The 23236-nt window shown below is 33.1% G+C and overlaps 1 protein-coding gene across 2 annotated transcripts in view; it reads right to left on the bottom strand.

Annotated features, from left to right (window-relative positions):
* Positions 1 to 23236, bottom strand: part of RNF217 (ring finger protein 217) — a 155088-nt gene that overhangs the window by 62913 nt on the left and 68939 nt on the right. For both annotated transcript variants that reach the window (XM_051997684.1, XM_051997683.1), the window contains exon 2: positions 4198 to 4431. In XM_051997684.1, coding sequence (XP_051853644.1) covers positions 4198 to 4431 — 234 coding nt within the window. The remainder of the gene's footprint in view (positions 1 to 4197; positions 4432 to 23236) is intronic.

Here is a 23236-nt window from a genome sequence, read left to right as displayed (position 1 = left end):
AATTCCCCAAAATCATACCAGATAATAATAAAAATATTGATATAATTATAATAATAAATGTTATTTTAAAACAGCAAAATATTGGAAGTCAAGATTTTGATATTTTCACATAATTTTTTTAACACAGAACTCTAGTTCTTACTGAGTTGGCACTATCAATCTCAACAAATATTCAAAACATAACTATTTTACAGCCAAGCTATTATGTCAATGGCTTCAAAAGAGTAACAGAACTAAATTATAACTTACCCTATGCAACTACACTAACTGGGTCTGTGAATACATGATCATATGTGAAACAGTATCAGAGTGGGCAGTAAGTTCCATAAGAAACAATAAGTGAGAGATACATTCCTAGATGGCCAAAATTTAGACACTAAAAGCTTCAAAGAGGTTTTTATAGAAATCAGAAACAATATAACTTGCACAACAATGCCTTGCTTCCTCAAGCCCAGAAACATAATTTCTAAAATAATGAGTGGGATGGAACACAGATGGGTAACAATTCTCTCACATGCCAGGTCCTTTGAATCCAGATAACATGTCCCTTATCCTTGTCATACGTTCAGTTCTATGCCTTTCATCATTCTGGTATCCTTAGTTTCAGTGCTCAACTCTACAATTCTACAATTCACATGCTGCAAAAGTCTCATCCTGAGAAGGACTCAATATGCCAGCCAAACCCTAGAAGGAGAAGGCTATGACTCCGATTTCCCAACTATTCACTTCATCTACATAGCCAACATTCTGGCACCATACCACCTACTTCTTGGAAATCCTTAAAAGGGATGATGGCCATAAGAGTAAGTGACATACTGGAACAATTTTTTGAACTTTCAAATCTCTGGGTATGACACTTGCCAGTCTCCACTTGAAATAAGAAGAATCCACTAAGAATAGTCAACTGAAACAGCTACCTATCCAGATTGTACTTTGGATGATCAGTCAAATTATGAGACATAATAGAGTTTTCTGATGCTATAGTGGGAATTAGTAGTAACGGTATGATTAAGAAGTGTTATTATGTAAGGTATATCCTCAATACCTAATTTTTATAAATAAGTTTTTTTTAAAAAAAAAAAAACATGTTTTGGGGGGTTGATTGATAGAAATACTGTAACAGGATTTAAAATGTTTTCAGAGGATCCAAGAGATGCAGGGTAGATTGCTATTAGCAGCAACTTAAATAATGTTTCCATTGCCTTACAATATAAATTAATATTGCTGAAATCCCATGCTCTCAGCTGTAATTTACTATTAATTAATAGTGGTATTGGGCTAAGACTCTTGGTATATGGCTGTAATCCTTACTATTGGGGAGGCTGAGGCAGGTAAAACCATTTGGATTTCTGATAAGCAATAGGCTATGCCCTACTAAATCTGACACCAATATAATGAGGGCCTGGAAGCTGATAGGGTAGAACATCAAGCTGCCTAAAGAGGGGTCAGAAAATAAAGGGGGTCAAAGCTCCTGTGATGTTCAGTGTTGGGACTGGATCCATTTGGCTGCTGTACTTACCTGGGTAAGAAGTGGAGAGCTAGTCTCAAAATAATAATAATAATAATAATAATAATAATAATGTTGGACTCTAAAGAACTTGGACATACATTGTATAAGTAATGAAATTGTATTAATAGTTTAGAACTTCCCAAGTCTATCCATTTAAAAGAAATGAAGTGAATAGTTAAAAATTAAGGAAAGTGTATTATGCCCTTTTGTATTATGCCTATCTGTGACTTTGAATTGATTAAATAGTTCAAGTCTATCCCCATACCAAATTTTCTATTCCTATCAATGGCAAACAATAGAGTATTTGTATAGGGGATAGAAATGGAAATAAGGAGTGTAATGTTCAGGCTAGCTTTCTGGAGGTCCTCCAGATAGGCCTTGGTCTCAGCAGGATAGTCACCTCGAGAATGGTCAGGAACAGAATCCAGTCTTTATTGTCTCCTTCACAGTCTGTGTCTATCATAATCTGACCCAGTCTCAACCAGTCTCAGTCTGAGTCTGACTTTGTTCCCAGTTTTCTCAGCCCTTACTCTATTACAACTATATCATTACAGCATACTGAGTACAAGCCAATCTAGAATGATTATATCATTATATCAAACTAGAGTGATTATATCATTATATCAAACTAGAGTGATTATATCATTATATCATACTAGATATATATGAACTAGAAAACCATTTTCTCATCAATCACACTGAGTTAACACCTTGTTTCAAATATACTTCTTTCAAGTATACTTCTCCAAAGTTCTGGCCCTCTACATCCAGGATGGTGTTTTGTGCCCAGTTTTGGCACTTATTAAACAATCTTAGAGAATTATTTTGTTTGGATAATATTGTTACTGCTATCTACCCATCTTACATATTTAGTTATACAAAGAATGAATTATACATTTAGAAACTATACTGAGTTCCTTGATTGAAAAAATATTGTGTAAAATTAAGTATATTAATAATAGCAGAAACCCTAATAGTAAGATTCCTATTTCTTTAGGAATAGCTGAACTCATGAACAGATTTTCTTATACTCTGTGCTTCAGAGAAGGAAATGGCTACTGCAAGCAGTTTCTCATAAACTTTCTCTCATATTCTGGCAATTTCAATTTGATGAAGAATGCACTGTTCTTGCATGTTGTACTGCATTTTTCAAATTTTTGCATGGATTGAAATAGACAAATTTTTAAAAATTTAAAATGGTTCTTAGTCCCTTCCAATCTGAAAGCATATTGACCTTCTTTTACAGAGAAGAAAAATTTCTAGACCTAAATAAACCAAGTTTGGCTTTATTTAAATCTCATTTTCATTTATCTACCCCACAAAACACTTATTGGGTTCTAAAAGGAGTGGGGAGAAGGTTATCAATCAATTAACACATAGACCAAAAGGCTTTAACTCTATTAAAAAAAAGAATTAAACTAGGAAATTATTCCCAACATAAGATGACTTGAGTGGTCCCAGTTGAGGTGATTATTTGCAAAATTCTATTGTTATAATTGTTAATAATAATCCCCATCCTTATGATCTCTTTATGTAAAAACAAAAATTCCAAGTTTTTTCTTCAAAAAGAATCATCTATCAAGTGGTTGAAAAAGTATATGTCATAAATTGACTGGATCTGAAATTTTACTCTTCATTGTAGGGTCTAAAATTTAGGAAATCATTTAAATGCTGCAAACTGCAGAATTCAAGAATTTATCATGGAAATTAATTCTAATAAAATAAATATAAATAAAGTTATAGAATAAAAGATTTCTAATCAGAGTTGAAAAAAACTATTCTTGTAATATTAGTTCAGTTGTTTGCTTTAAAATTACCACCAAATCTTTATCCTTATCTAAATTTTATATATATATATATATATATATATATATATATATGTTGTTAAATTAAAAAAAAACACAATTATTGGGGATTACTGAGGAATAAAACTAATAAAATCATCCAGCAGATGTCATACATTAAGCAATAATAATATAAATAAGACTATATAAGAACTAAAACTGTCTAAATCATTTTATTCAATATAGGTCCCATTTTCAAAGGCAGATGAGACTTACTTAATGACTTAATGACTCTTACAAATTCACTATATATACCATCTCAAACTTGAAACACTGGAGAAAACTATCTACCAAATTACAATTCCATTTAAACCACTTGGTGACTATTATAACTCCTCCAAAGACATAGGATATTCTAAAAATTACTTTAAAACACAAAGAAACTTTCATTTTGACTTTTTACTTAAACATCATAAAGTTTATAAACGTCTTCTACTACTCTGGCTATAGTCAAAATAATTGAGTCACAGGTAGCCCAGTGCAAATAGCCTAGCATATGTAGGTGCAAGAAACCTTACAACATTGTAAATTGTTATTTCTTTAAATATTAAACTTTAATTTTGTATATATGATGTATTCTTGATCTTCTTAAGGTAAAATGGATAGTGTCTGAAACCTGTGTATATAAAATATAATCATAATTACATCCATGAACACATGTAATTATTGAAGGACCTAAATATTTATGCAGGGATATAGTACTATAGAACCATATTCTAAAACATAGCTTACATTAGGCTCCAGTAAGAGAAGAAAGCCCACTTAATGCCCACCACATGCTGTCCTACTTTGGCTGCTCCTATCATGTGACATTTAATCCATAGCTCTGGTGAGCATGCTCACTTTGTATTTGTTTTCCAATTTGGTAGGGGTTGGACCATGTCCTCTCTTCTTGTAGGTTGTAAAGTGCTTGCATTGAGGGCATGGCTTGGTACTGGAGTCAATACGGCTGAGTTCCAAGAAGTACTTGTATTTGATGACATCATCATGTGGCAGGTTATAGAGAACAGTTGTTTCCTCTAGGTATTCATTGCATTCTGTTATAGGGCATTTGATTTCTGCTTGGCCAAGTTGAACCTATGCAAAAGACATATTAAAAAAACGAAGTTTACATGCTGTTTTCTTTTATAACATAGCTAAAACAGTGGCTAAAAGATAGTTATTTCATCTATTAAGACTCACAGAGTATATGTAAAGTCCCCGAGTTTCATAATAAATAATAGACATTTGGTATTTTCAGAATATCTTGCAAGATTTTCTGTTAAAATTTAAGCTATGTTCAGCATCACATCTTTCAATTCACAAACATCTCAACTAAACCAAAAGCCTTACACAAGAGAAACAAATCATCATTATGACTTCCTAGAAATCATGTATATTCAAACTTGACAGCCACAATAATTCTTAAGGAAAGGTAGAGTGAATATACTTCAGAGCTTTGCAAATATGAATCTAGTTTTGTGAAAATTCCAGTTTAAAACTTCAAAAGATAAAAATGGAGCATTTTTTCAAAAGTACAGAAGACCTACAACAGCTTGAAGAGAAGAGAATACTTCTTACTATTTTTATTTTGAGACAACAAGATCATTCAATTGATAGTGTTGGACTTCTGAGTTTGCCACAGTGAGATAATTTTGATTTCTGACAATAATATTAATAAAAGGAATATTAATGAAGATTTCAAAAGGGAAAAGTGATCACAAAATATCTTGGGATTAATTTTTTGATGTCAAGTTTTATATATTATAGAAGAGGTCTAAAGCAAAAAAAGATGGAGTAAAAGGGATGAATTTCAAATCTTGCCTAGAGCAAACAAATGCCCAGTTTTAAGGGCTTGGGCTCAAATGGTGAGATTCTGCACAAGGAAATATGTGCCTGGGATACCTAGGGAACCATGGGGGGAAAGAAAGACATAGTTTCCTGACATCCTATGTTAGACTTCAGAGAACATTTTCCCACAAAAATATTATGGCACATTATGTTTTGGTTTGATAGCAATTAATAGCATATTAATATAGTTCAACACTTCTAGACCCATTTAGAATTAAGAAAAGCTTTTGTAGGCTACCTCCAAAGCTTCCAAATGAACTTTTGGAACACAATCTGTTATGAAATAAATACCATCTCTGTGTTCAATCTTATGATTTCAAAGGATCATCAGAAAGATTATTACTTAGCTCTTTTTATAACAATAAAAAATATGTAATACATTTTAATTCCAGATAGTAGTCTGAAAATAAGGAAACTCTATGGCAAAATATGTGAGAAATTATCAAAGTTAGATTTCCACAAGATGTTACAAGTTTCAAGGTAAGGTAGAATAACAAGCACTAATGACCATTCAACTTTCAGAAGAAGGAAGTAATCTAATTGCAAAGTCCTGATAAAGGGGGCTAAATTGGAAATTGGCTTAAATCGGACAGGGTCAATAAGCAGGAGGTAGCTTTTCTTCATTATGATAGGCTCATTGCATATTATTTGACACACCCCAAGGGTGGAGATCATCACCATTTTTGAATATGGGAAGTATGATAAGGCAACAAGTCTAGGAGCAACATGTAAAAGGTGGGAGAGCAACTGAAAACCAGAAGGGTTCTGGCCAACCAGGGAAGCGTTCTTCTTTCTGTATTAGTGTGTGAACTCACATGAAGTTTTTACATCTGCTTTTGCAGAAGTGCATAAAAAGTTTAAACCTCTTCATTCATCTTGAGGTTGTTCATTTACTGTACCCTTTTTGAAGTTCAGAATTTTATTTGTAATAAATTCAAGTAGAATGCAAAGGAAATCTGTAGGCACCAACCAGTTACCTCTTTTATGTTATTGACAAGTGAGTGTATAATTAAAAAATTCAAATACTGATAAATACTAACTTTGAACACCAAAGCATGTCTCCACATTGTCAAGATAAACCTCAAATACTTATTATTGCAAAAATGAAGTAAAAAAATTGGAGCATATATAAAATTTGAGATCAGAATAAAAAGCACCAGTGAAGACAAAAATTATATGACTATGACTACTAATTTTTGTGAAAAAATGTGAGATAATGAACTCAACCTAATTTTCAATTATATTAATATTTCTATGTCAATTTTAGGCTTTTCTCTTCATTTATTTTTGGATAACTTTAAATACTTATGCAAGACCTGTTTACAATAAATGTATTTGCTAAATAAACAGCATCCAAAATCAAATAATGAGATTTTTCTATATGGCCATTATATGCAAAATAAAATCTTTCTATTTTCAAATGAAATTTAAAACTCTAATTGACACTCAAAAAGCTATCAAACTGTGCATACCCTTTGACCCAGCAGTGTAACTACTGGGCTTATATCCCAAAGAGATTTTAAAGAAGGGAAAGGGGTCTGTATGTGCAAGAATGTTTGTGGCAGCTCTCTTTGTAGTGGCCAGGAACTGGAAACTGAGTGGATGCCCATCAATTGGAGAATGGCTGAATAAATTGTGGTATACGAATATTATGAAATATTATTGTTCTGTAAGAAATGACCAACAGCATGATTTCAGAAAGGCCTGGAGAGACTTACATGAACTGATGCTCAGGGAAATGAGCAGGACCAGGAGATCATTATATATTTCAACAATAGTACTATATGATGATCAATTCTGATGGACGTGGCCCTCTTCAACAATGAAGATGAACCAAATCAGTTTCAATAGAGCAGTAATGAACTGAACTAGCTACACCCAGGGAAAGAACTCTGAGAGATGACTATGAACTACTACACAGAATTCCCAATTCCTCTATTTTTGTCCACGTGCATTTTTGATTTCCTTCTCAGGCTAATTATACACTATTTCAAAGTCTGACTCTTTTTATATAGCAAATTAACTGTTTGGACATGTATACATATATTGTATTTAACTTATACTTTAACATATTTAACATGTATTGTCAATCTGCCATCTGGGGGAAGGGGTGGGGAGAAAGAGGGAAAAAGTTGGAACAAAAGGATTTGCAACTGTCAATGCTGAAAAATTACCCATGCATATATCTTGTAAATAAAAAGCTATAATAATAATAATAATAATAATAATAATAATAATAAAAACTCTGACAGAATAAGTACAGATCTTAAAACCTCCTTGAACTTTGAGGAAATATTTATTTAGCACTTAATATAATACATTTTTACTTAGGAATACAAGTTTCTTGATATAACATTTAGATAAATGACTTATAAATTTAGCATGTAGAATATTAGAATGAAAGCTTTCTGATCAGAATTAGCTAACTATAGCTTCATAATCACATGATGAATCTTAGCCATGCTGTCATGAAGATTTCTTGCTCTCCATATTTCTTCAGTTCAAACTAATACCTCAATTCAATCTTTAGCAATTTTTTCAAGAAAATTTCTTATGCCTAAGCAGTTCTGTGACAGATATTTTGACACTTTAAAAAATTCTTAATGTCCCTGGTAATTATTTTATGGCATGTCAATGAAATGATTCTTTTTATCACTACTGCCAAATAAAATCAAGGGCTTAAAATAAGAAAGGTCTATTTGAGGATTGAGCAGTTCATTAAAAAGACATTGATTGAGGATGGAATTTTGATTTCCAGACCACAGGTTATATACTCTACAAGAATCATGACAGGGAATGAGAACATCTAACAAACTTTGGTAAAATATATTTGCCTGAAGTCTTAAAAGTCAAATAAAAATGGCTTTAAATTGAAAAACAAAAGAGAGAAAATTGCTTAAATATATTTACCAAGCTAAAGAATTATCTACACATATTACATATTACTTTCCTTTATACACTTTATATTCCAAATTTACCTATAGACCTATCCTCACACATGACATTCCAGCTTTCTTCTCAGTGAATGAAGTCTACTTCCTCCTTATCTATATCCTAGAGATTATAGATTCTTTTAACATTCATTGCAAGTACTATCTCTTAAGTAAGGTTTTTCTTGATCACCCTCTCCATTAAATTATTTTGTATTTAATTATGTGAACATGCTTCTTTACTTCCCCATAGAGTATAGACTTCTTTAAAACTGAAGCTTTTTTATATACCAAAGAGATATTAAAAAAGGGAAAGGGACCTGTATGTACAAAAAAATGTTTGTGGCAGCCCTCTTCATAGTGGCTAGAAACTGGAAATTGAAGGGATGCCCACCAATTGGAGAATGACTGAATAAATTGTGATAAATGAATGTTATGGAATATTATTGTTCTATAAGAAATGACCAGCCGGATGAATACAGAGAGGCTTGGAGAGACATACATGAACTGATGCTAAGTAAACTGAGCAGAACAAGGAGATCGTTATACACTTCAACAACAATACTACATAATGATCAATTCTGATGGACGTGGCTCTCTTCAACAATGAAAGAATCCAAATTAGTTCCAATTGATCTGTAATGAACAGAACCAGCTACACCCAGAGAAAGAACACTGGAAAATGAGTACAGAACATAACATAACATTTCTACTCTGTTATTGTCTGCTTGCATTTTTGTTTTTTCTTCTCAGGTTATTTTTACCTTCTTTCTATGTGCTTCTTTACTTCCTTGTGCAACAAGATAACTGTATAAATATGTATACATATATTGTATTACTATATACTCTAACATATTTAACATGTATGGGACTATCTGCCATCTAAGGGAGAGGATGGAGGGAAATGGGGGGAAAGTTGAAATAGAAGTTTTTGCAAGGGTCAGTGTTGAAAAATTATCCATGCATATATTTTGTATTTAAAAAGCTATTTTTAAAAATCTGAAGCTTTTTTTAAAAAAATTTTTTGGTCTCTGTATTCTCAGGATCTAATATAGTGCCTGGCACATAGCATATGCTTCATAAATGCTTGTTGCTTGATTCATACAATAAAAGAAGAGTAAAGGTGGAAGATTCCTGTAAATTCACAAAATTGAACAATAAATCAAGAAACAGATCACAAGCCTAGCAGAGGCATGATGTACCAATAACTAGAGATTTCAATCATCCAAACCTTTGCAGAGACTCTCTTTCTGACAAAAACTGAGCATTTTATGAATTCATAGTTTGTGAATCATAGCTTCCTACTCCAAAAGGTGGAAAACTCAATGAAAGTAACATTCTGTAACAAAATCTTGCCAAAGGAAGTAAGTAAGTGACAAAGTAGAAATGATGAGAACCTACAGGGGAAATGACCGTTTCAGTTTAGAATTTGACACAAGAGAGTAAAGCTAGGGTATAGTCTAAAATATATTCTACTCTCTGATCAAAGAATCAACCAATGATGACTTCAAAAAGATTGATGATGAAACATGCCTTCTGCCTCAACTATATTAGGAGTATAGAAACAAACATGAATTTTAAGAAATAGCCAATTTGTTGTTTGGCCTAGTCAAACATAAAAAAGAGTTTCTACTTAGGCAGAGAGAGTGAGTTGCTAGGCAATAATAGACTTGAAAAAAAGAGTATCAATAAGGCACTTTAAAGGCTGTACAGAGGTAACTAAGAAGAGAAATAAAACGGGCAACAGAATTAACTGTTTCTGCCTTATTAAGTTTAATATTCTTTGGAAAAAAAATATGTGGCAGAAGTTCTTGGCTTCATATGCAATATTCTTCCCTATTCAAATTTTGAATTGTTTGTAATCATTGATAACTGAAGAAGAATAACAATAAAAATCTTTTTAAAAGATAAACTAGTGAGATCTATAATAGAAGAATGGAGCTCTTAGAACAATGCTTGGCATATGGTAGCACATTAACAAATGTAATTGACTGAATCACTGAAAAGAAAGCGAAAGCAATGACTAGTGGTGGAAGACAAGCAGAGTGAAGTGGCAAGTTACTTTGAGATTAAATCACATTCGGTGGTTACTGGAAACCGAGTGGTGATTAGCATGAAGGAATCATTTGTGATCTTTATCTCTGATGAAGCTCAATCATTTCTATGATAAAATAATATGAATTTGAAGGAAAGAGTTGCATCACATTTTAAAAACAATTTTTGGGTTTCTTCCTTGCTAGGTGATCTCACAACATTACTCTCCTTTGGGGGAAGAAGGAAGCCAACTGGAAAGGAGTAAAGGTTTCTTCATTTACAATGGACTTCAGTATAAATCCTTTTATATTCCTTGCTGTATAAGTAAAACAGATATTTTCCCCAAAATAAAATATATCTAGGTTTTGAAGAGTCAATTTCAAAAGGTGCAGAGAAAATATATTTTAGATCCAATGGTTTAAAATTCTACAAAAGATGTCAGTCCAGAAGGATTGGGAGTTCTTAAGCATGAAATCCTGGAAGTACAAAAAGAAACAATCTGAGGAGAAGGGAAAATGAGAGTTTTTTTAAAAGAGATCATTGTGGATGCACAGGGGAGCTACACACCTAATTAGGTATTTAGAAGACATGAACTGAAGCTAGAAGAACAAAACTAAACAATGCATGAATATCAAAGGAATGATATAAACCTATAAGAATAATATCAAGAATAAATAAAGTTCAAAATGAGTTAAGGGTGATGAAAAATGTTAAGAGCTTTTTAATACTAAAATGGAGAAAAGGAAAATACCAAAAAAAAGGAGGGGAAACTCTTTCTCAGGGTAAATAGAAATATAATAAAAGAAGAAGGAAGAATTCCTTAATTTGTATTTCTTGTTTCCATTTTGGACATTTTTGGACAAAAAGAAGAGAATATAAATAGCTAATAAATAGTAAAGGAAGGTACAGAAATCAAAGGTAAGTATAGAAAATATACTTCCCTCCCTTCACTGAATATGTAAGACATCACAGAAATGACGCTTTTATGTATGACTGATGTGTTAGTTGGTTTTGTAAAACTGTTTTTCTTCTTTCTTTTAAAAAATCTTTATTGCAAAGAATGGATTTATTGAAGCAAGGTAGAGGGAGAAAAATAAGAAACATACTCAGAAGGGTGATAACCACAAACAACAAATTGTGGACACCATGATTTCAAAACAATTAAAATCAACATGAAGACAGTATAAATAAGTATGGGATCGTATAGTGATAGATATGAATTAAATGCAAGAAGTGGTATATAAAATGGTATGGCATTTATGGTCAGAAAAGGAAGTGGGTCAGTCATTTATTGAGTGAGACAACAAATAAAAAATCGCAGTGCCTCATTCTAACCCCCAAACTGGTCCAGAAACCAGAAGTCACTCTTTAGAATTTTGGCATATAATTTTTATGAATAAAGATGCAGGCAAGAATTGAACAGAATATAGAGGCCTGACGGAGTTACAATGTGTGCTGATAGAGGTGGTACCCACATCAATGAAACCAAAGAACCAAGGTCTCAAAGTATATTCTCATTACTTACTATGGGTTACTGTATAGATTGAGAGTTTTTTTTTTCTATATCAGCTTTGCTTTGGATGTACCATACTAGCTAAATAAATATATAGCCACAATAAAACCACTTATTTTTTAGAGTGAGCCATGCCTACACATTTATATTCATATATAAATATTATTATTATTGCAAAAAAAAAAAAACTGTTTAGGGAAGCTAACTTCAATCCTTAAACAACTTTTTAATTTTTGCTCCTGATAAGACTTTTCATTATTTTAAAATGTGTTTAATTATCTTATATAAAGAAAATTATTCTTGCTTATGATATAACTTTAGACATAAAATGATTTTCCCTTTCTCTTCTAAAAATAATGTTCAACATAATCAGATTAATCCAAATAAAGCATATCATTTGAAATAAATTAAAAGAATTAAAAAATACTCTCTACAATTCAAAATGATTTACCCCAAGATTCAAAAACATTTTACACATTATAATGGAGCCTATTTATAAACAAAACCGAATTTATCAATTTTATTTGTTCAAAAAACTTCAGCATAAATTCTGTGTGAAAAGAGCAAACTAAAAAAACTCTTTCAAATACTCAGAATTTGTTGGTCTTAACCTATTTAAACTCTCCCTGATATCCAAAGCCATTCTGGTTAACACTCAATTGTATTTCTATGCATGTGATTGAAAAAAAAAATCAAATCACAAATGTAAGTAAATTATTTGTGTCATATGCAATGCAATTGCATTGGTTTAAATTACTAACTGCCATGCTCTCCAAGTTAGTTTTGTTAAAAAACATGCCTATTTTAGTAAGACAAAATTACTTACCTGCAATAGTCTCCAAGGGAGTTATAAAGATGTGTCATTATCAACTTAACTTCTAAGCTAGTTAGCTAATTTCCCATCTGGGAAACTTGAATTCAAAAATAATTTAGTGACTCACATTATCAAGCACATAGGAAAAATGGCAGGTTAATTAAATCTTCAAAACAAATTAACAGAGAAAAGAACATTGAACTGTTCTTCTTAGATTCTCTTCTGTTTAGGGAACCATCATGTAAACTACATTTATTATTGGAATAATTTCAGTGTTTGTTTTCAGGGTTGACTCAAGTTGTCATATGATATGGAAGAAAAAAATAAAAGAGCTAGGTTTTAATACTGATTCTGCTACTTATTATGTGAGTAATATCAGTTAATCTGTTGGCCTCAGTTTCTTCACCTATAAAATGAAGAAGTTTGGAGTAGATGATCTCTAAATCCCTTTGATTTTACATCTATGATCTCAATCATGGAATCATGAATGTCAGGTTTTAAATTCTTAGCAAAGTGACCAATAGAACAACCTAATATGGAAGAGGAAAACTCCCGGACTAGTCACTTAATTTCTCAATGCCCTGTGCAATCTCTAATACTATAAAATGGAGACTATTTATAGATATGTATTGGTACAGAAAGTTTCTTGACTAAGAGCTCCTTATATCAAAGAAATCATGGACTTAAACAAAAATTACTAATATAAACATCTACACACATGGCATATGTTCCATGTTCTTGGTTTGCCACAATGAAACATGACCTGTTGAGAAAAAATGTTAAATTTGTAGTCTGGGAATCTAATGTCTGATATTTATTAGCTATCTGCCCCCCCCGGGAAATAATTTAACTTTAGAATTACTTAAGCAACAACTTCAGATTTCATCTAAATTCTCTAACTGAGGAAATCATAGATCCTTCTCAGTTCAGGTGCTAGAGAAAATGCAGTAGTACATGACAATTCTTGTGATGAAAGATTTTATCATCTACCTTGGGAAGACAAATCTTACATACTGAAGTATTTAAATGATAATATAAGGTGGTACCAGACCAAGTTTCTAAGCCAGGGGTTCAGGAAAAAAAAGACGTTTCCTTCCCCTCTCCCCCCACATAATTGTGAGATCAATACAGGCTAAAATAGTCTACAATATAAGTATCAAACACATACCTGGAAACAGTTCCTGAATGTGGAACCAATTTAAAATATAATTGGAAAATATTTAACAAAATATATAAAAATTAAATAGAACATATTTCTATATATATAATTACACATATAATAGTAATATATAGTTTTCTAAGTTATTAGTTCATTTATATAGTTCAATGGGCTCTGTTTCTATTTGAATTTGACACTACTGAAAAATGCAGTGGCTGACTAGACTTTATTCTAACTAAGGAAAAAAAAATGACTGATTTGCTAAAATTTTCAGAGATGAATTAGATGCCAATCTGAATCTCTTAGGCATAAATCTTTCATCCACCCACAAAATGAAATAAATTTTTTATCAAAATGAACACTAATGAAGAGTAATAATGGGTAGGAAGTGGGGGAAAGTTAATTTTCCTTAAGCTATTAAGGAGGAAAAAGAACATGCATATAAAAGTACTTATAGTATAGGAGCAAAGTGGTGAAGAAGTGCTACTTGTAGTAGCAAAAATAGAGAACCTAAGTGAATGTCTATCTACTGGGGAATGGCTAAGTAAATTATGGTATCCACTATAGATAGCACCAGAAGAAAGGGAAAATGGGTGCCTTCAGGGAGGCGGGGAAAAACTTGGAAACTGAACTGAACTGAACTGAACATATTGAAGTGAGTAGAACCAGAATAATAATTTATACAATAACACCACCAATATAAAGAAAAGCAACTTGAAGAAATTTGAAAATTCTGATTAATACAATAATCAACTATCTTTTTTTTTTTTTTTTTGGCTGAGGCAATTGGGGTTAAGTGACTTGCCCAGGGTCACACAGCTAGGAAGTATTCTGTGTCTAAGGTCATATTTGAACCTGGGTTCTCCTGATTTCAGGGCTGGTGCTCTATCCACTGCACTCCCTAGCTGCCCCAGCCAACTATAATTTTTTTTTAAATAGCTTTTTACTTACAAGTTATATATATGGGTAATTTTACAGCATTGACAATTGCCAAACCTTTTGTTTCAATTTTTACCCTCCTTCCTCCCATCCCTTCCCCTAGATGGCAGGGTGACCAGTAGATGTTAAATATATTAAAGTATAAATTAAATACACAATAAGTATACATGACCAAACTGTTATTTTGCTGTATAAAAAGAATCGGACTCTGAAATGTTGTACAATAGCCTGTGAAGGAAATCCAAAATGCAGGCAGGCAAAAATATAGGGATTGGAGATTCAATGTAATGGTTCTTAGTCATCTCCCAGAGTTTTTTCTCTGGGTGTGGCTGGTTCAGTTCATTACTGCTCCATTAGAACTGATTTGGTTCATCTCATTGCTGAAAATGGCCAGGTCCATCAGAATTGATCATTGTTGTTGTTGAAATACATAATGATCTCCTGGTCCTGCTCGTTTCACTCAGCATCAGTTCATGTAAGTCTCTCCAGGCTTTTCTGAAATCCTCCTGTTGGTCATTTCTTACCCAATAATAGCATTTGCATTTTTGTTTTTCTTCCCAGGTTATTTTTACCTTTCTGAATTTGATTTTTCTTGTGCAACAAGAGAACTGTACGGATGTATACACGTATATTGTACTTAAGATATACTTTAACATGTTTAACATGTATAAGAATCTAGGGGAAGAGATGGAAGGAGAGGAGGGAAAAGTTGGAACATAAGTGATTGCAAGGGACAATGTTGAAAAATTACCCATGCATATGTACTATCAATAAAAAGCTATAATTAAAAAAAAAACTAACCCTATTTCTCATAAGGGTTTTATTTTTCTTCTTCTCTTCCAAAATTGGGGGGTTGAAGGGAAGGAGTAAGTGGTGAAGAAGATAAGAGATCAGTAGCAAGGAAGAAAAATGGAGGGTATAGGGAGAAAGAAAAGAAAAGGAAAGAGAGGGGAAAGAAAAAAATAGAAATGGGAAAGGAGAATAGGAGAGAGGAAGGAAGAGGGAAGAGAAAAAAGGGAAAATGGGAATGGAATGGAAAGAAGGAGAGAGAAGGAAGGTATTTTCTATAGTTGTTGTTTTTTTAATGCAGAGAAGAAAACAGAAAGAAGTCCAGGAAGAAACACAAACAAGTAGGACAACTTTAAAAGCTATAGGTTTAACTTATTATATAGTTTAACATTATTATATATAAAGCAAGCTATATAGATCAGAGATCTATGGCTTTATGTATCTTTCTTTTTTTTCCCTCTTCTCTGTATAAGGAAGTGCTCGTTTTATTCAACATCTGTTAAGTTCAGAACAAATGAAAATATAAAAAAACCTAAAATTTTTCCTTGTACTTTTCTTATAATTATTCCAATAGACCTTTTACTATAGTTACTATCATGTACTATTAGATAATAAGAACATTCCATTATTAAAGAGTAATTAGGGGGCAGCTAGGTGGCAGCTAGATGGCACAGTAGATACAGCATCAGCCCTGAAATCAGGAGAACCTGAGTTCAAATCTGACCTCAGATATTTAATACTTCCCAGCTGTGTAACCCTGGGAAAATTGCCTCAGCAAAAAAAAAAAAAAAAAAAAAAAAAAAAAAAGTAATTAGCCAGTAATTACCCTTTCACCTTTAAAGTTATCTTCAAGTCCTTATTTTCTTTCAATTTCTATATCCAATTATTGCCAAATCTTGTTATTTTAATCTTTTAAACATTTGTTCCATTCACATGGCCACTACTCTACTTTAGGCTCTTATCACAAATCAGTTTCCAAATCTTTAGAATATCCTCTCTACAATCCATTCTTTATAGGGTTGTCAATATTATCTCCTTAAAAGAACAAGTATCACTATGCCACCTCCCTTGGCTTAAGAGATTTTAGAAGCTCCCTGTTGCCTGTAGAGTAAAATACAAATTCTACTTTTTCAGATTTATTTCACATTCTTTTTCTTCATGGAGTCTATATTTTAGTCAATTGACCACCTTACTATTTCTTGAATTCACAGAATTCTCTTATCTCCTATACCTTTTTACAAGATCCCTTGTATGCTTGCTATATACTTCTTCACTTTCTCATCTTTGAAGCTTCAAGATGACTTTCTTAGTGCCCCTAAAAATGAGGGTTCTCTTCCTCTTCATGTGCATCTATTGTTTCCCAACTTCAAAAAGTGTATAAGCTCCTTAAAGATAGGGACTAGAGTTTGTTTTGTCAGTGCCTTGCACATACCAAATACAGGATAGATCTGTTGATTTGAACAAAGTTCTTGATTATTACCTTTGTAACTCCTGATATGCTATTTAATAGATTAAGTGATTTATTTCTCAATTGGCAAAAATCAAATATATGCTAAATAAATGAATATAACCTCACTCATCCATACATATATATAACTTAAACATGCAATTAACTTAGCTTGTCAGCTATCTATCTTTGTTATTATTCCCTGATTCTTTAATTTCAGTGCTTTCTCCATTTTGAAGAATTTAATTTCCTTAGTGGATATTTAATAGAAGATTATATGATAAAGAAGATTTCATACTAAAAAGTAAAGAGAATTCATATTGAAGAAATCTTCCTAAACAGAATTTATAAGTGATAGTAGTTAGACCAAAACATGCATTTTCTTACTGTTGTCTAAAATGTGGAGTTCCTTTAAATGTCATTTCATAGTAGTTTCGTATTTTTGCCATTTTGCTATCTCAAGAATTTTTTTGATAGTTCTATGAATTTAGGTAGCTCCTAATCAATTTTCAAAATTATTCAAAAATCAAATTTCAAAATTATTCAAAAAATTTTATATTTATTTTTCAAATTTAAAATAGTTATATTCCTTTAAATTTTATTGACCAATAACATTTAAAGAGTTAATCAACATATCAGGTAATCCTTCTCTAATAATACTGTTATCAGAGAATCAGCATCAAGAGATCTTAACCCTGACTTCTTGGAGTGATTATAGTCTTTGACATCATAACAATGTTTAAGAGAGCTATTATAAAAACAACAATTATTCTATACAAAAATAGTAGCAGACAACAGAATCACAAATTTTTCAATACAAGGATGAAAAAAAAAGTCAAAGGCTGAAAACACTATGCAAAAGTAAATCTCAGCTATCAGCACATCAAATCAAGAAATGTTAACGTGAGAAAAGTAAAACAAAGAAGCCATAAAAGAAATGAAAAATATAACCAAGATGTAAGCCAAAGAAAAGGTTGAGAAGGAAGAGTACAAAAGGCCACTACAAGATATTGGGCCAAGTCACATACCCTCTTGGGATCTCAGCATACTATGTCTCTTTTACAACAAATCTCTAAACTTTTCATGCAGATCATACTCATGCCAAATCAATGAGGGGAAAAAAAAGAATTTTATCTCCCATGCAGATTGGATTCTGTACTTTTTAGAAAAAGCAAACAGAGGGAATCCATCAAATATAACAATACTGATAATAAAGTAAAGCAGAAATAGCAATATACTGCCCTGCTCTTGGTCCATCAGCAGTCAGCAACACTCCCCAGTGTCTAAATGAGGTTAAAATGTAATTGGAAAATATTTAACAAAATAAATAAAAATAGAATGTGATATAGATAATGTTAATTTGTGTTTAAAATGTTATTTATTGTAATTATAATATTAATAATAATGTTAATTTTATTAACATATAGCAGGGCAGGCAGTGGATAAAGCGCTAGTCCTGAAATCAGGAACACCTATTCAAATCTGGCCTCAAACACTTAATTATTTCCTAGCTGTGTAATCCTAGGCAAGTCACTTAACTCCAACTGCCTCAGGCAAAAAGAAAAAAAGAAGAAGTCAATATGCAGTCCATAGATTTCTTTTGTCTGGCTTAGTGTCCCCTTCCCCTTCCAACTGAGTTTGACACCATTAATGTGAAGGATATCAAGGCCCTGCATGCTAGACATTTGAGAACTACCAAAAAATCTTTAGTGTGATAAAATAATGATGGCATCAAAAACCATTCTTAGAATAAGACATTTAGGCTAGCCTTTGAATGCAATTCCATTTGTAGATTGAAGGCAAATCCAAGATGGCAGACTAAAGAAAAAGATCTGCCTAAATTCTCCCCCAAACCCTTCCAAAAACCTTTAAAAACTAACTCTAAACAAATTCTAGAGTTGCATACACTACAAAAATCTGTAGTGAGACAATTTTCCAGCCCAAGACGACTTAGAAGATTGGCAGGAAAGATCTGATGCACAAGGGTGAGAGAAGAACACAGACTAGTACAAGCTGTACTAATGCAGCCTGGGCCCCAGCAAAAGAATCAGTGGCAGCAGTAGAGTTCTCTAGACTTCTACACATAGTAAGGGGATCAAAAGATTTACAGGGTCCTATTGCTAGCACCAGAGGCAAGATTGTTGCACTGCCTATACTTGGATCTGGGTCACTGTTGTAGGTATTAGTTCCAGAGTGAGAAGGACTCCAAAGAGCAGAGGACTCCAAAGAGGAGCAGGGACCTTGGTCACAGTTCCAGGGTTGAAAAGAACATTTTGGGTCACTTATACATAAAGCAGCACACAGCACAGGAGCGCAATAAACTCATCTCTCCTTAGACTGATGTAGTTTGGGAAGAGCCCAAAATGTACAGGTTCCAAGAATTACCTCAGAAAAAAAGCTACAGAAAAAAACTGGCAACTTGAGACAGTGCCCCCTCTACTTGGGAAACAGAGTCTCATTTTAGCATAGAGTAAAAAATCACAAGAAACAAGCTAGAAAATGAGGAAATAACAGGGAACTTGAGACAGTGCCCCCTCTACTTGGAAAGCAGAGTCTCATTTTAGCATAGAGTAAAAAGTCACAAGAAACAAGCTAGAAAATGAGGAAATAACAGGGAAAAAAAATCTGAACACAGAAAGTTACTATAGTGACAAAGATCAAAATACACACTCAAAAGATAAAGTAAAAGCCCCTGCATCCAAAGCCTCAAAGAAAGATATGACTTGGTCTTAGGCCATGGAAAAGCTCAAAAGGAAAAAGGAAAGCTTGGAATATAATATTCTGAAGGGCAAAGAAGTTAAGATTAAAACTGAGAATCATCTGCCCAAAAGGATGAGCATAATCTTTCAAGAGGAAAAACAGACATTCAATAAAACAGAGGATTTCTAAGCAGTATTGCCAAAATTTTATTTTTGAAAATAAATACAATATGCAATATAATATGCAAAAGAAGCATAAAAAGATAAACATAAAAGAGAACTCATAAGTGATTCAATAAGGTCAAAATATTTATATATATAAAATATCAGTAACTCCTAAAATTTTTCCAATTATTAGAGCAATTAGAAGTAGTATTCATAGCCAAAAAGCAGAGTTGTAAGTTAAATGTTGTTGGAATCTTTACAAACTGCTAACTCATTAGAGTTGATGTTTTGGGTCAGAACCTGAAACAAGGTACTGATACAATGCTTGTGTTCACATCCATACTCATTGGAGTTAACAAGTATGGGAGATTCACAAAGTAAACTTAGTAACTTTGTGAATTCACACCCCCCTTAGGTGTGGCTCCAGAAGGAGGAGTCAACCTTTGGGAAATCATATATAAAGAGGCTCTTAGCTTCGGGTTAATTACCTCGGGTTAGAGAGGATTCAGCTGAATTACATGAAGAGTGGAGCTGAATTGGAGGCTGAAGCAAGAGGCAGCAGTAAAGGACAAAGCTGCAAGAGCTCTTGGAACCAAGCAGAGAGATAGGCCTCAAAGCTAACCGGGCTATATTGGAGACAATAAAAGATCTGAACTTTTATCACCTGGATGCATTTGGGGTAATTATTGATCTGAACTGATACTAAGGCTGTCTCCAGAAAACCTCCTTGAGAAACCTGCTTTCTCCCAGAGAGAACCATCTTTATATTATTTTAAAGAAGAAAATCACCACAAATGTGATGGTATGATTATCTAAAAAAAATAAAATTAAAGGATAAGAAATAAGAATGCATGGGGAGAAAGGGAAAGAATGAGGTAAAATGGTATAAGTTATCTAACATGAAAAAAAGTTTATAGTGGAGGGGAAAATGGAAGAATCACTGAGAAGAACATATGAACCTTACTCTCAACTGAATTAGCTCAAAGAGGGAATAATATACACACTCAATTGCATTGCAGAAATCTATCTTACCATGCAAGAAAGTAGAAAAGAATGGGGATAAGAGAAAGGAAGTAGAAGTTAATAGGAGGTAAATTTGGGGGAGGTAAAATTGAGAAACAATATACATTTGAGGATGGATAAGGTGAAAGGAGAGAGAGAATAGGATAAATGGGGAAGGGGTGTGGAAAGAATAGGAGAGAAATACATAGTTGTTAATTATTACTGTGAAAATTTCTTTTTTTTTCTTTTTTTCTTTGAAAAAAATAGAGGGAAAAAAATCAAAATAGAAAAGAAATACAAAACAAAATAAAGCAAAATAAAAGAGAGCACTGTCATGTGCTCAGCAGATCAGGGAGAATTCAATATATATAACAACAAATTACCAGATTGTGCTGTGTGTGTGTGTGTGTGTGTGTGTGTGTGTAGAAGAAATTATATTCATGAATTACCATTTTTTCTTTACTTCCTTGTAAATTATTCTTTGGTTCTCTGCTGCTCATCTTTTTTACTTTATTCTTTTCCTCTCCTTTCATCCACCCTCCCCCCCCCCCACTCCCAAGCAAGCTACATTTAAGAAAAATATATATTTATATTCACATATATAGTATATATACACTCACATCCATACTCACTCCACACATACACACACACACACATACATCTTTCCTATCCCTCCTGCCTCTTTAATTAAATTCTGCTCTATAACTTCCCTTGCTATTATTTAACCTCCACCCAATCAAGGATCCCTCCCTTGTCTTCTTTCCTCAGCCTTTGCTTCCCCATCTGCCCATGCCTCTCTCCTTTAGATTTTGGAAGATGCCATACACTTCAAAGTATATATGCTGTCTTGCCTATTGAACCCATTCCCAATGTGGGTAGACTTTCAAAATTACGAGCCCTCCTTCCCCCTCTAATGTCTGTGTCTATTCTTCCTCTGTACTTCATTTGTATTTGTATAACATGATTGCTATTTTTACTTTAACTCTACCCCAATCTTTCTTTTGTGCTCCCCTACTGTTGATGTGAATCTTATTATGAATACATGTATATCTATAAAAAAGCATAATTTGTCCATGTTTCAACAGCTCATCCATATTAAGTTTCTTAAAATTGATCTTTCATATTGGCTCTTATAGGTTAAATTTTCTGTTAAGTTTGTGTTTGGTTGATAAAAATCCTGAAAATCTGCAAATTCATTGAATATACATTTTTTTCTCATTCAGGATTATAGATAATTTTGTTGGGTATGATATTTTTGGTTCCCCAGGCTTAGTTTTTTTTATTGTTGGTAGGAAAAAAAATCCACCAATCCCTACTTTCCCCTCATGTTCTATCACTCCAGAAAAATCTTCTTGGATTGTTTTGTGCCAAAGTTCTGTTTTTGTTTAGAACTTTCTGGTAGTCCAATTATTCTTAAATTTTCTCTTCTTAATTTGTTTTCCAGATCAGTAGTTTTTCATAAAAGATGTTTCACATTCTATTCTATTTTCTCACTCTTTATAACCTGTTTTGTTATTTCTTCATCTCTCATAGCTTCACGGGCTTCCCCTTGCCCAGTTCTAATTTTCAAAGCATTATTTTCATCTTTGAGACTCTGTACCTCTTTTTCTAGTTGGTCAACTTTTTTTCCCTTAAGTTTCTTGTTTTTCTTGGATGGTTTTAATTTTTTTCTTTAGTTTTTCCTCAATGTCTCTCATTTGATTTTTAAATTCTTTTTTGAGTTCTTCTATAAATTCTCTCTGGGCAGGGAGTCATTTCACATTTTTCTTTGTGGTAGAAGTTTTTTTTTTTTGTTTGTTTGTTTTTTTTTTTTTTTTACACTAATGTGTCCTCTGAAGATGAATCTTGGTCTTCCCTGTTCCCATAATATGTTTCTAATTATGGGGTAGGAGAACAGTGCCTCTAGTTTCCCTTCAGCTCCCCATTCTGACCAGGAACCCTAAACCAAGAGCTCCCCCTTCCCTCAAGTGCCCACAGGCAGCAGTGTCCCTACCCCCACTGGTTTTGCACTCATTTGATGCTAGTTCCTTCTCATCCAGGGCCATGTCTCAGCAGCACAGCTGAATCTAGTGTTCCAAATCACTTGCTCAGTGACTCAGGAGTCCTCAAACTTTTTAAATAGGGGGCCAGTTCACTTTCCCTCAGACTGTTGGAGGGCCAGACTACAGTAAAAACAAAAACTTTGTTTTGTGGGCTTTTAAATAAAGAAACTTCATAGCCCTGGGTGAGGGAGATAAACGTCCTCAGCTGCCACATCTGGCCTGCAGGCCTTAGTTTGAGGACCCCTAAGTCTAGAGAGATGAAAGTCTCTGTAGTTCCTGAAGAAGCTTCAGCCATATTCAGTTAGCTTGATGGATCTCCACTTAATGTTTCTGGGAAATTAGCCTGGAGGTGTTTGCACTTCAGACAGGTTAATTCCAGCCTGGGGCCTTTCTTCAGATCTCAGGTTACAACCCGGGAAGAACCCAATTTTGCCCCAGTCTTCCTGATTTTTCACCAGTCTATGTCCTCCCTGAGGCAAGAATTTGTTCTATTTGTGGGGGAAATCAGGAGAGCTTGAA

The sequence above is a fragment of the Antechinus flavipes genome, chromosome 4 (genome assembly GCF_016432865.1).
Source record: "Antechinus flavipes isolate AdamAnt ecotype Samford, QLD, Australia chromosome 4, AdamAnt_v2, whole genome shotgun sequence".
Taxonomy (NCBI): Eukaryota; Metazoa; Chordata; class Mammalia; order Dasyuromorphia; family Dasyuridae; genus Antechinus; species Antechinus flavipes.
This window is presented reverse-complemented; position numbering and strand designations above follow the sequence as displayed.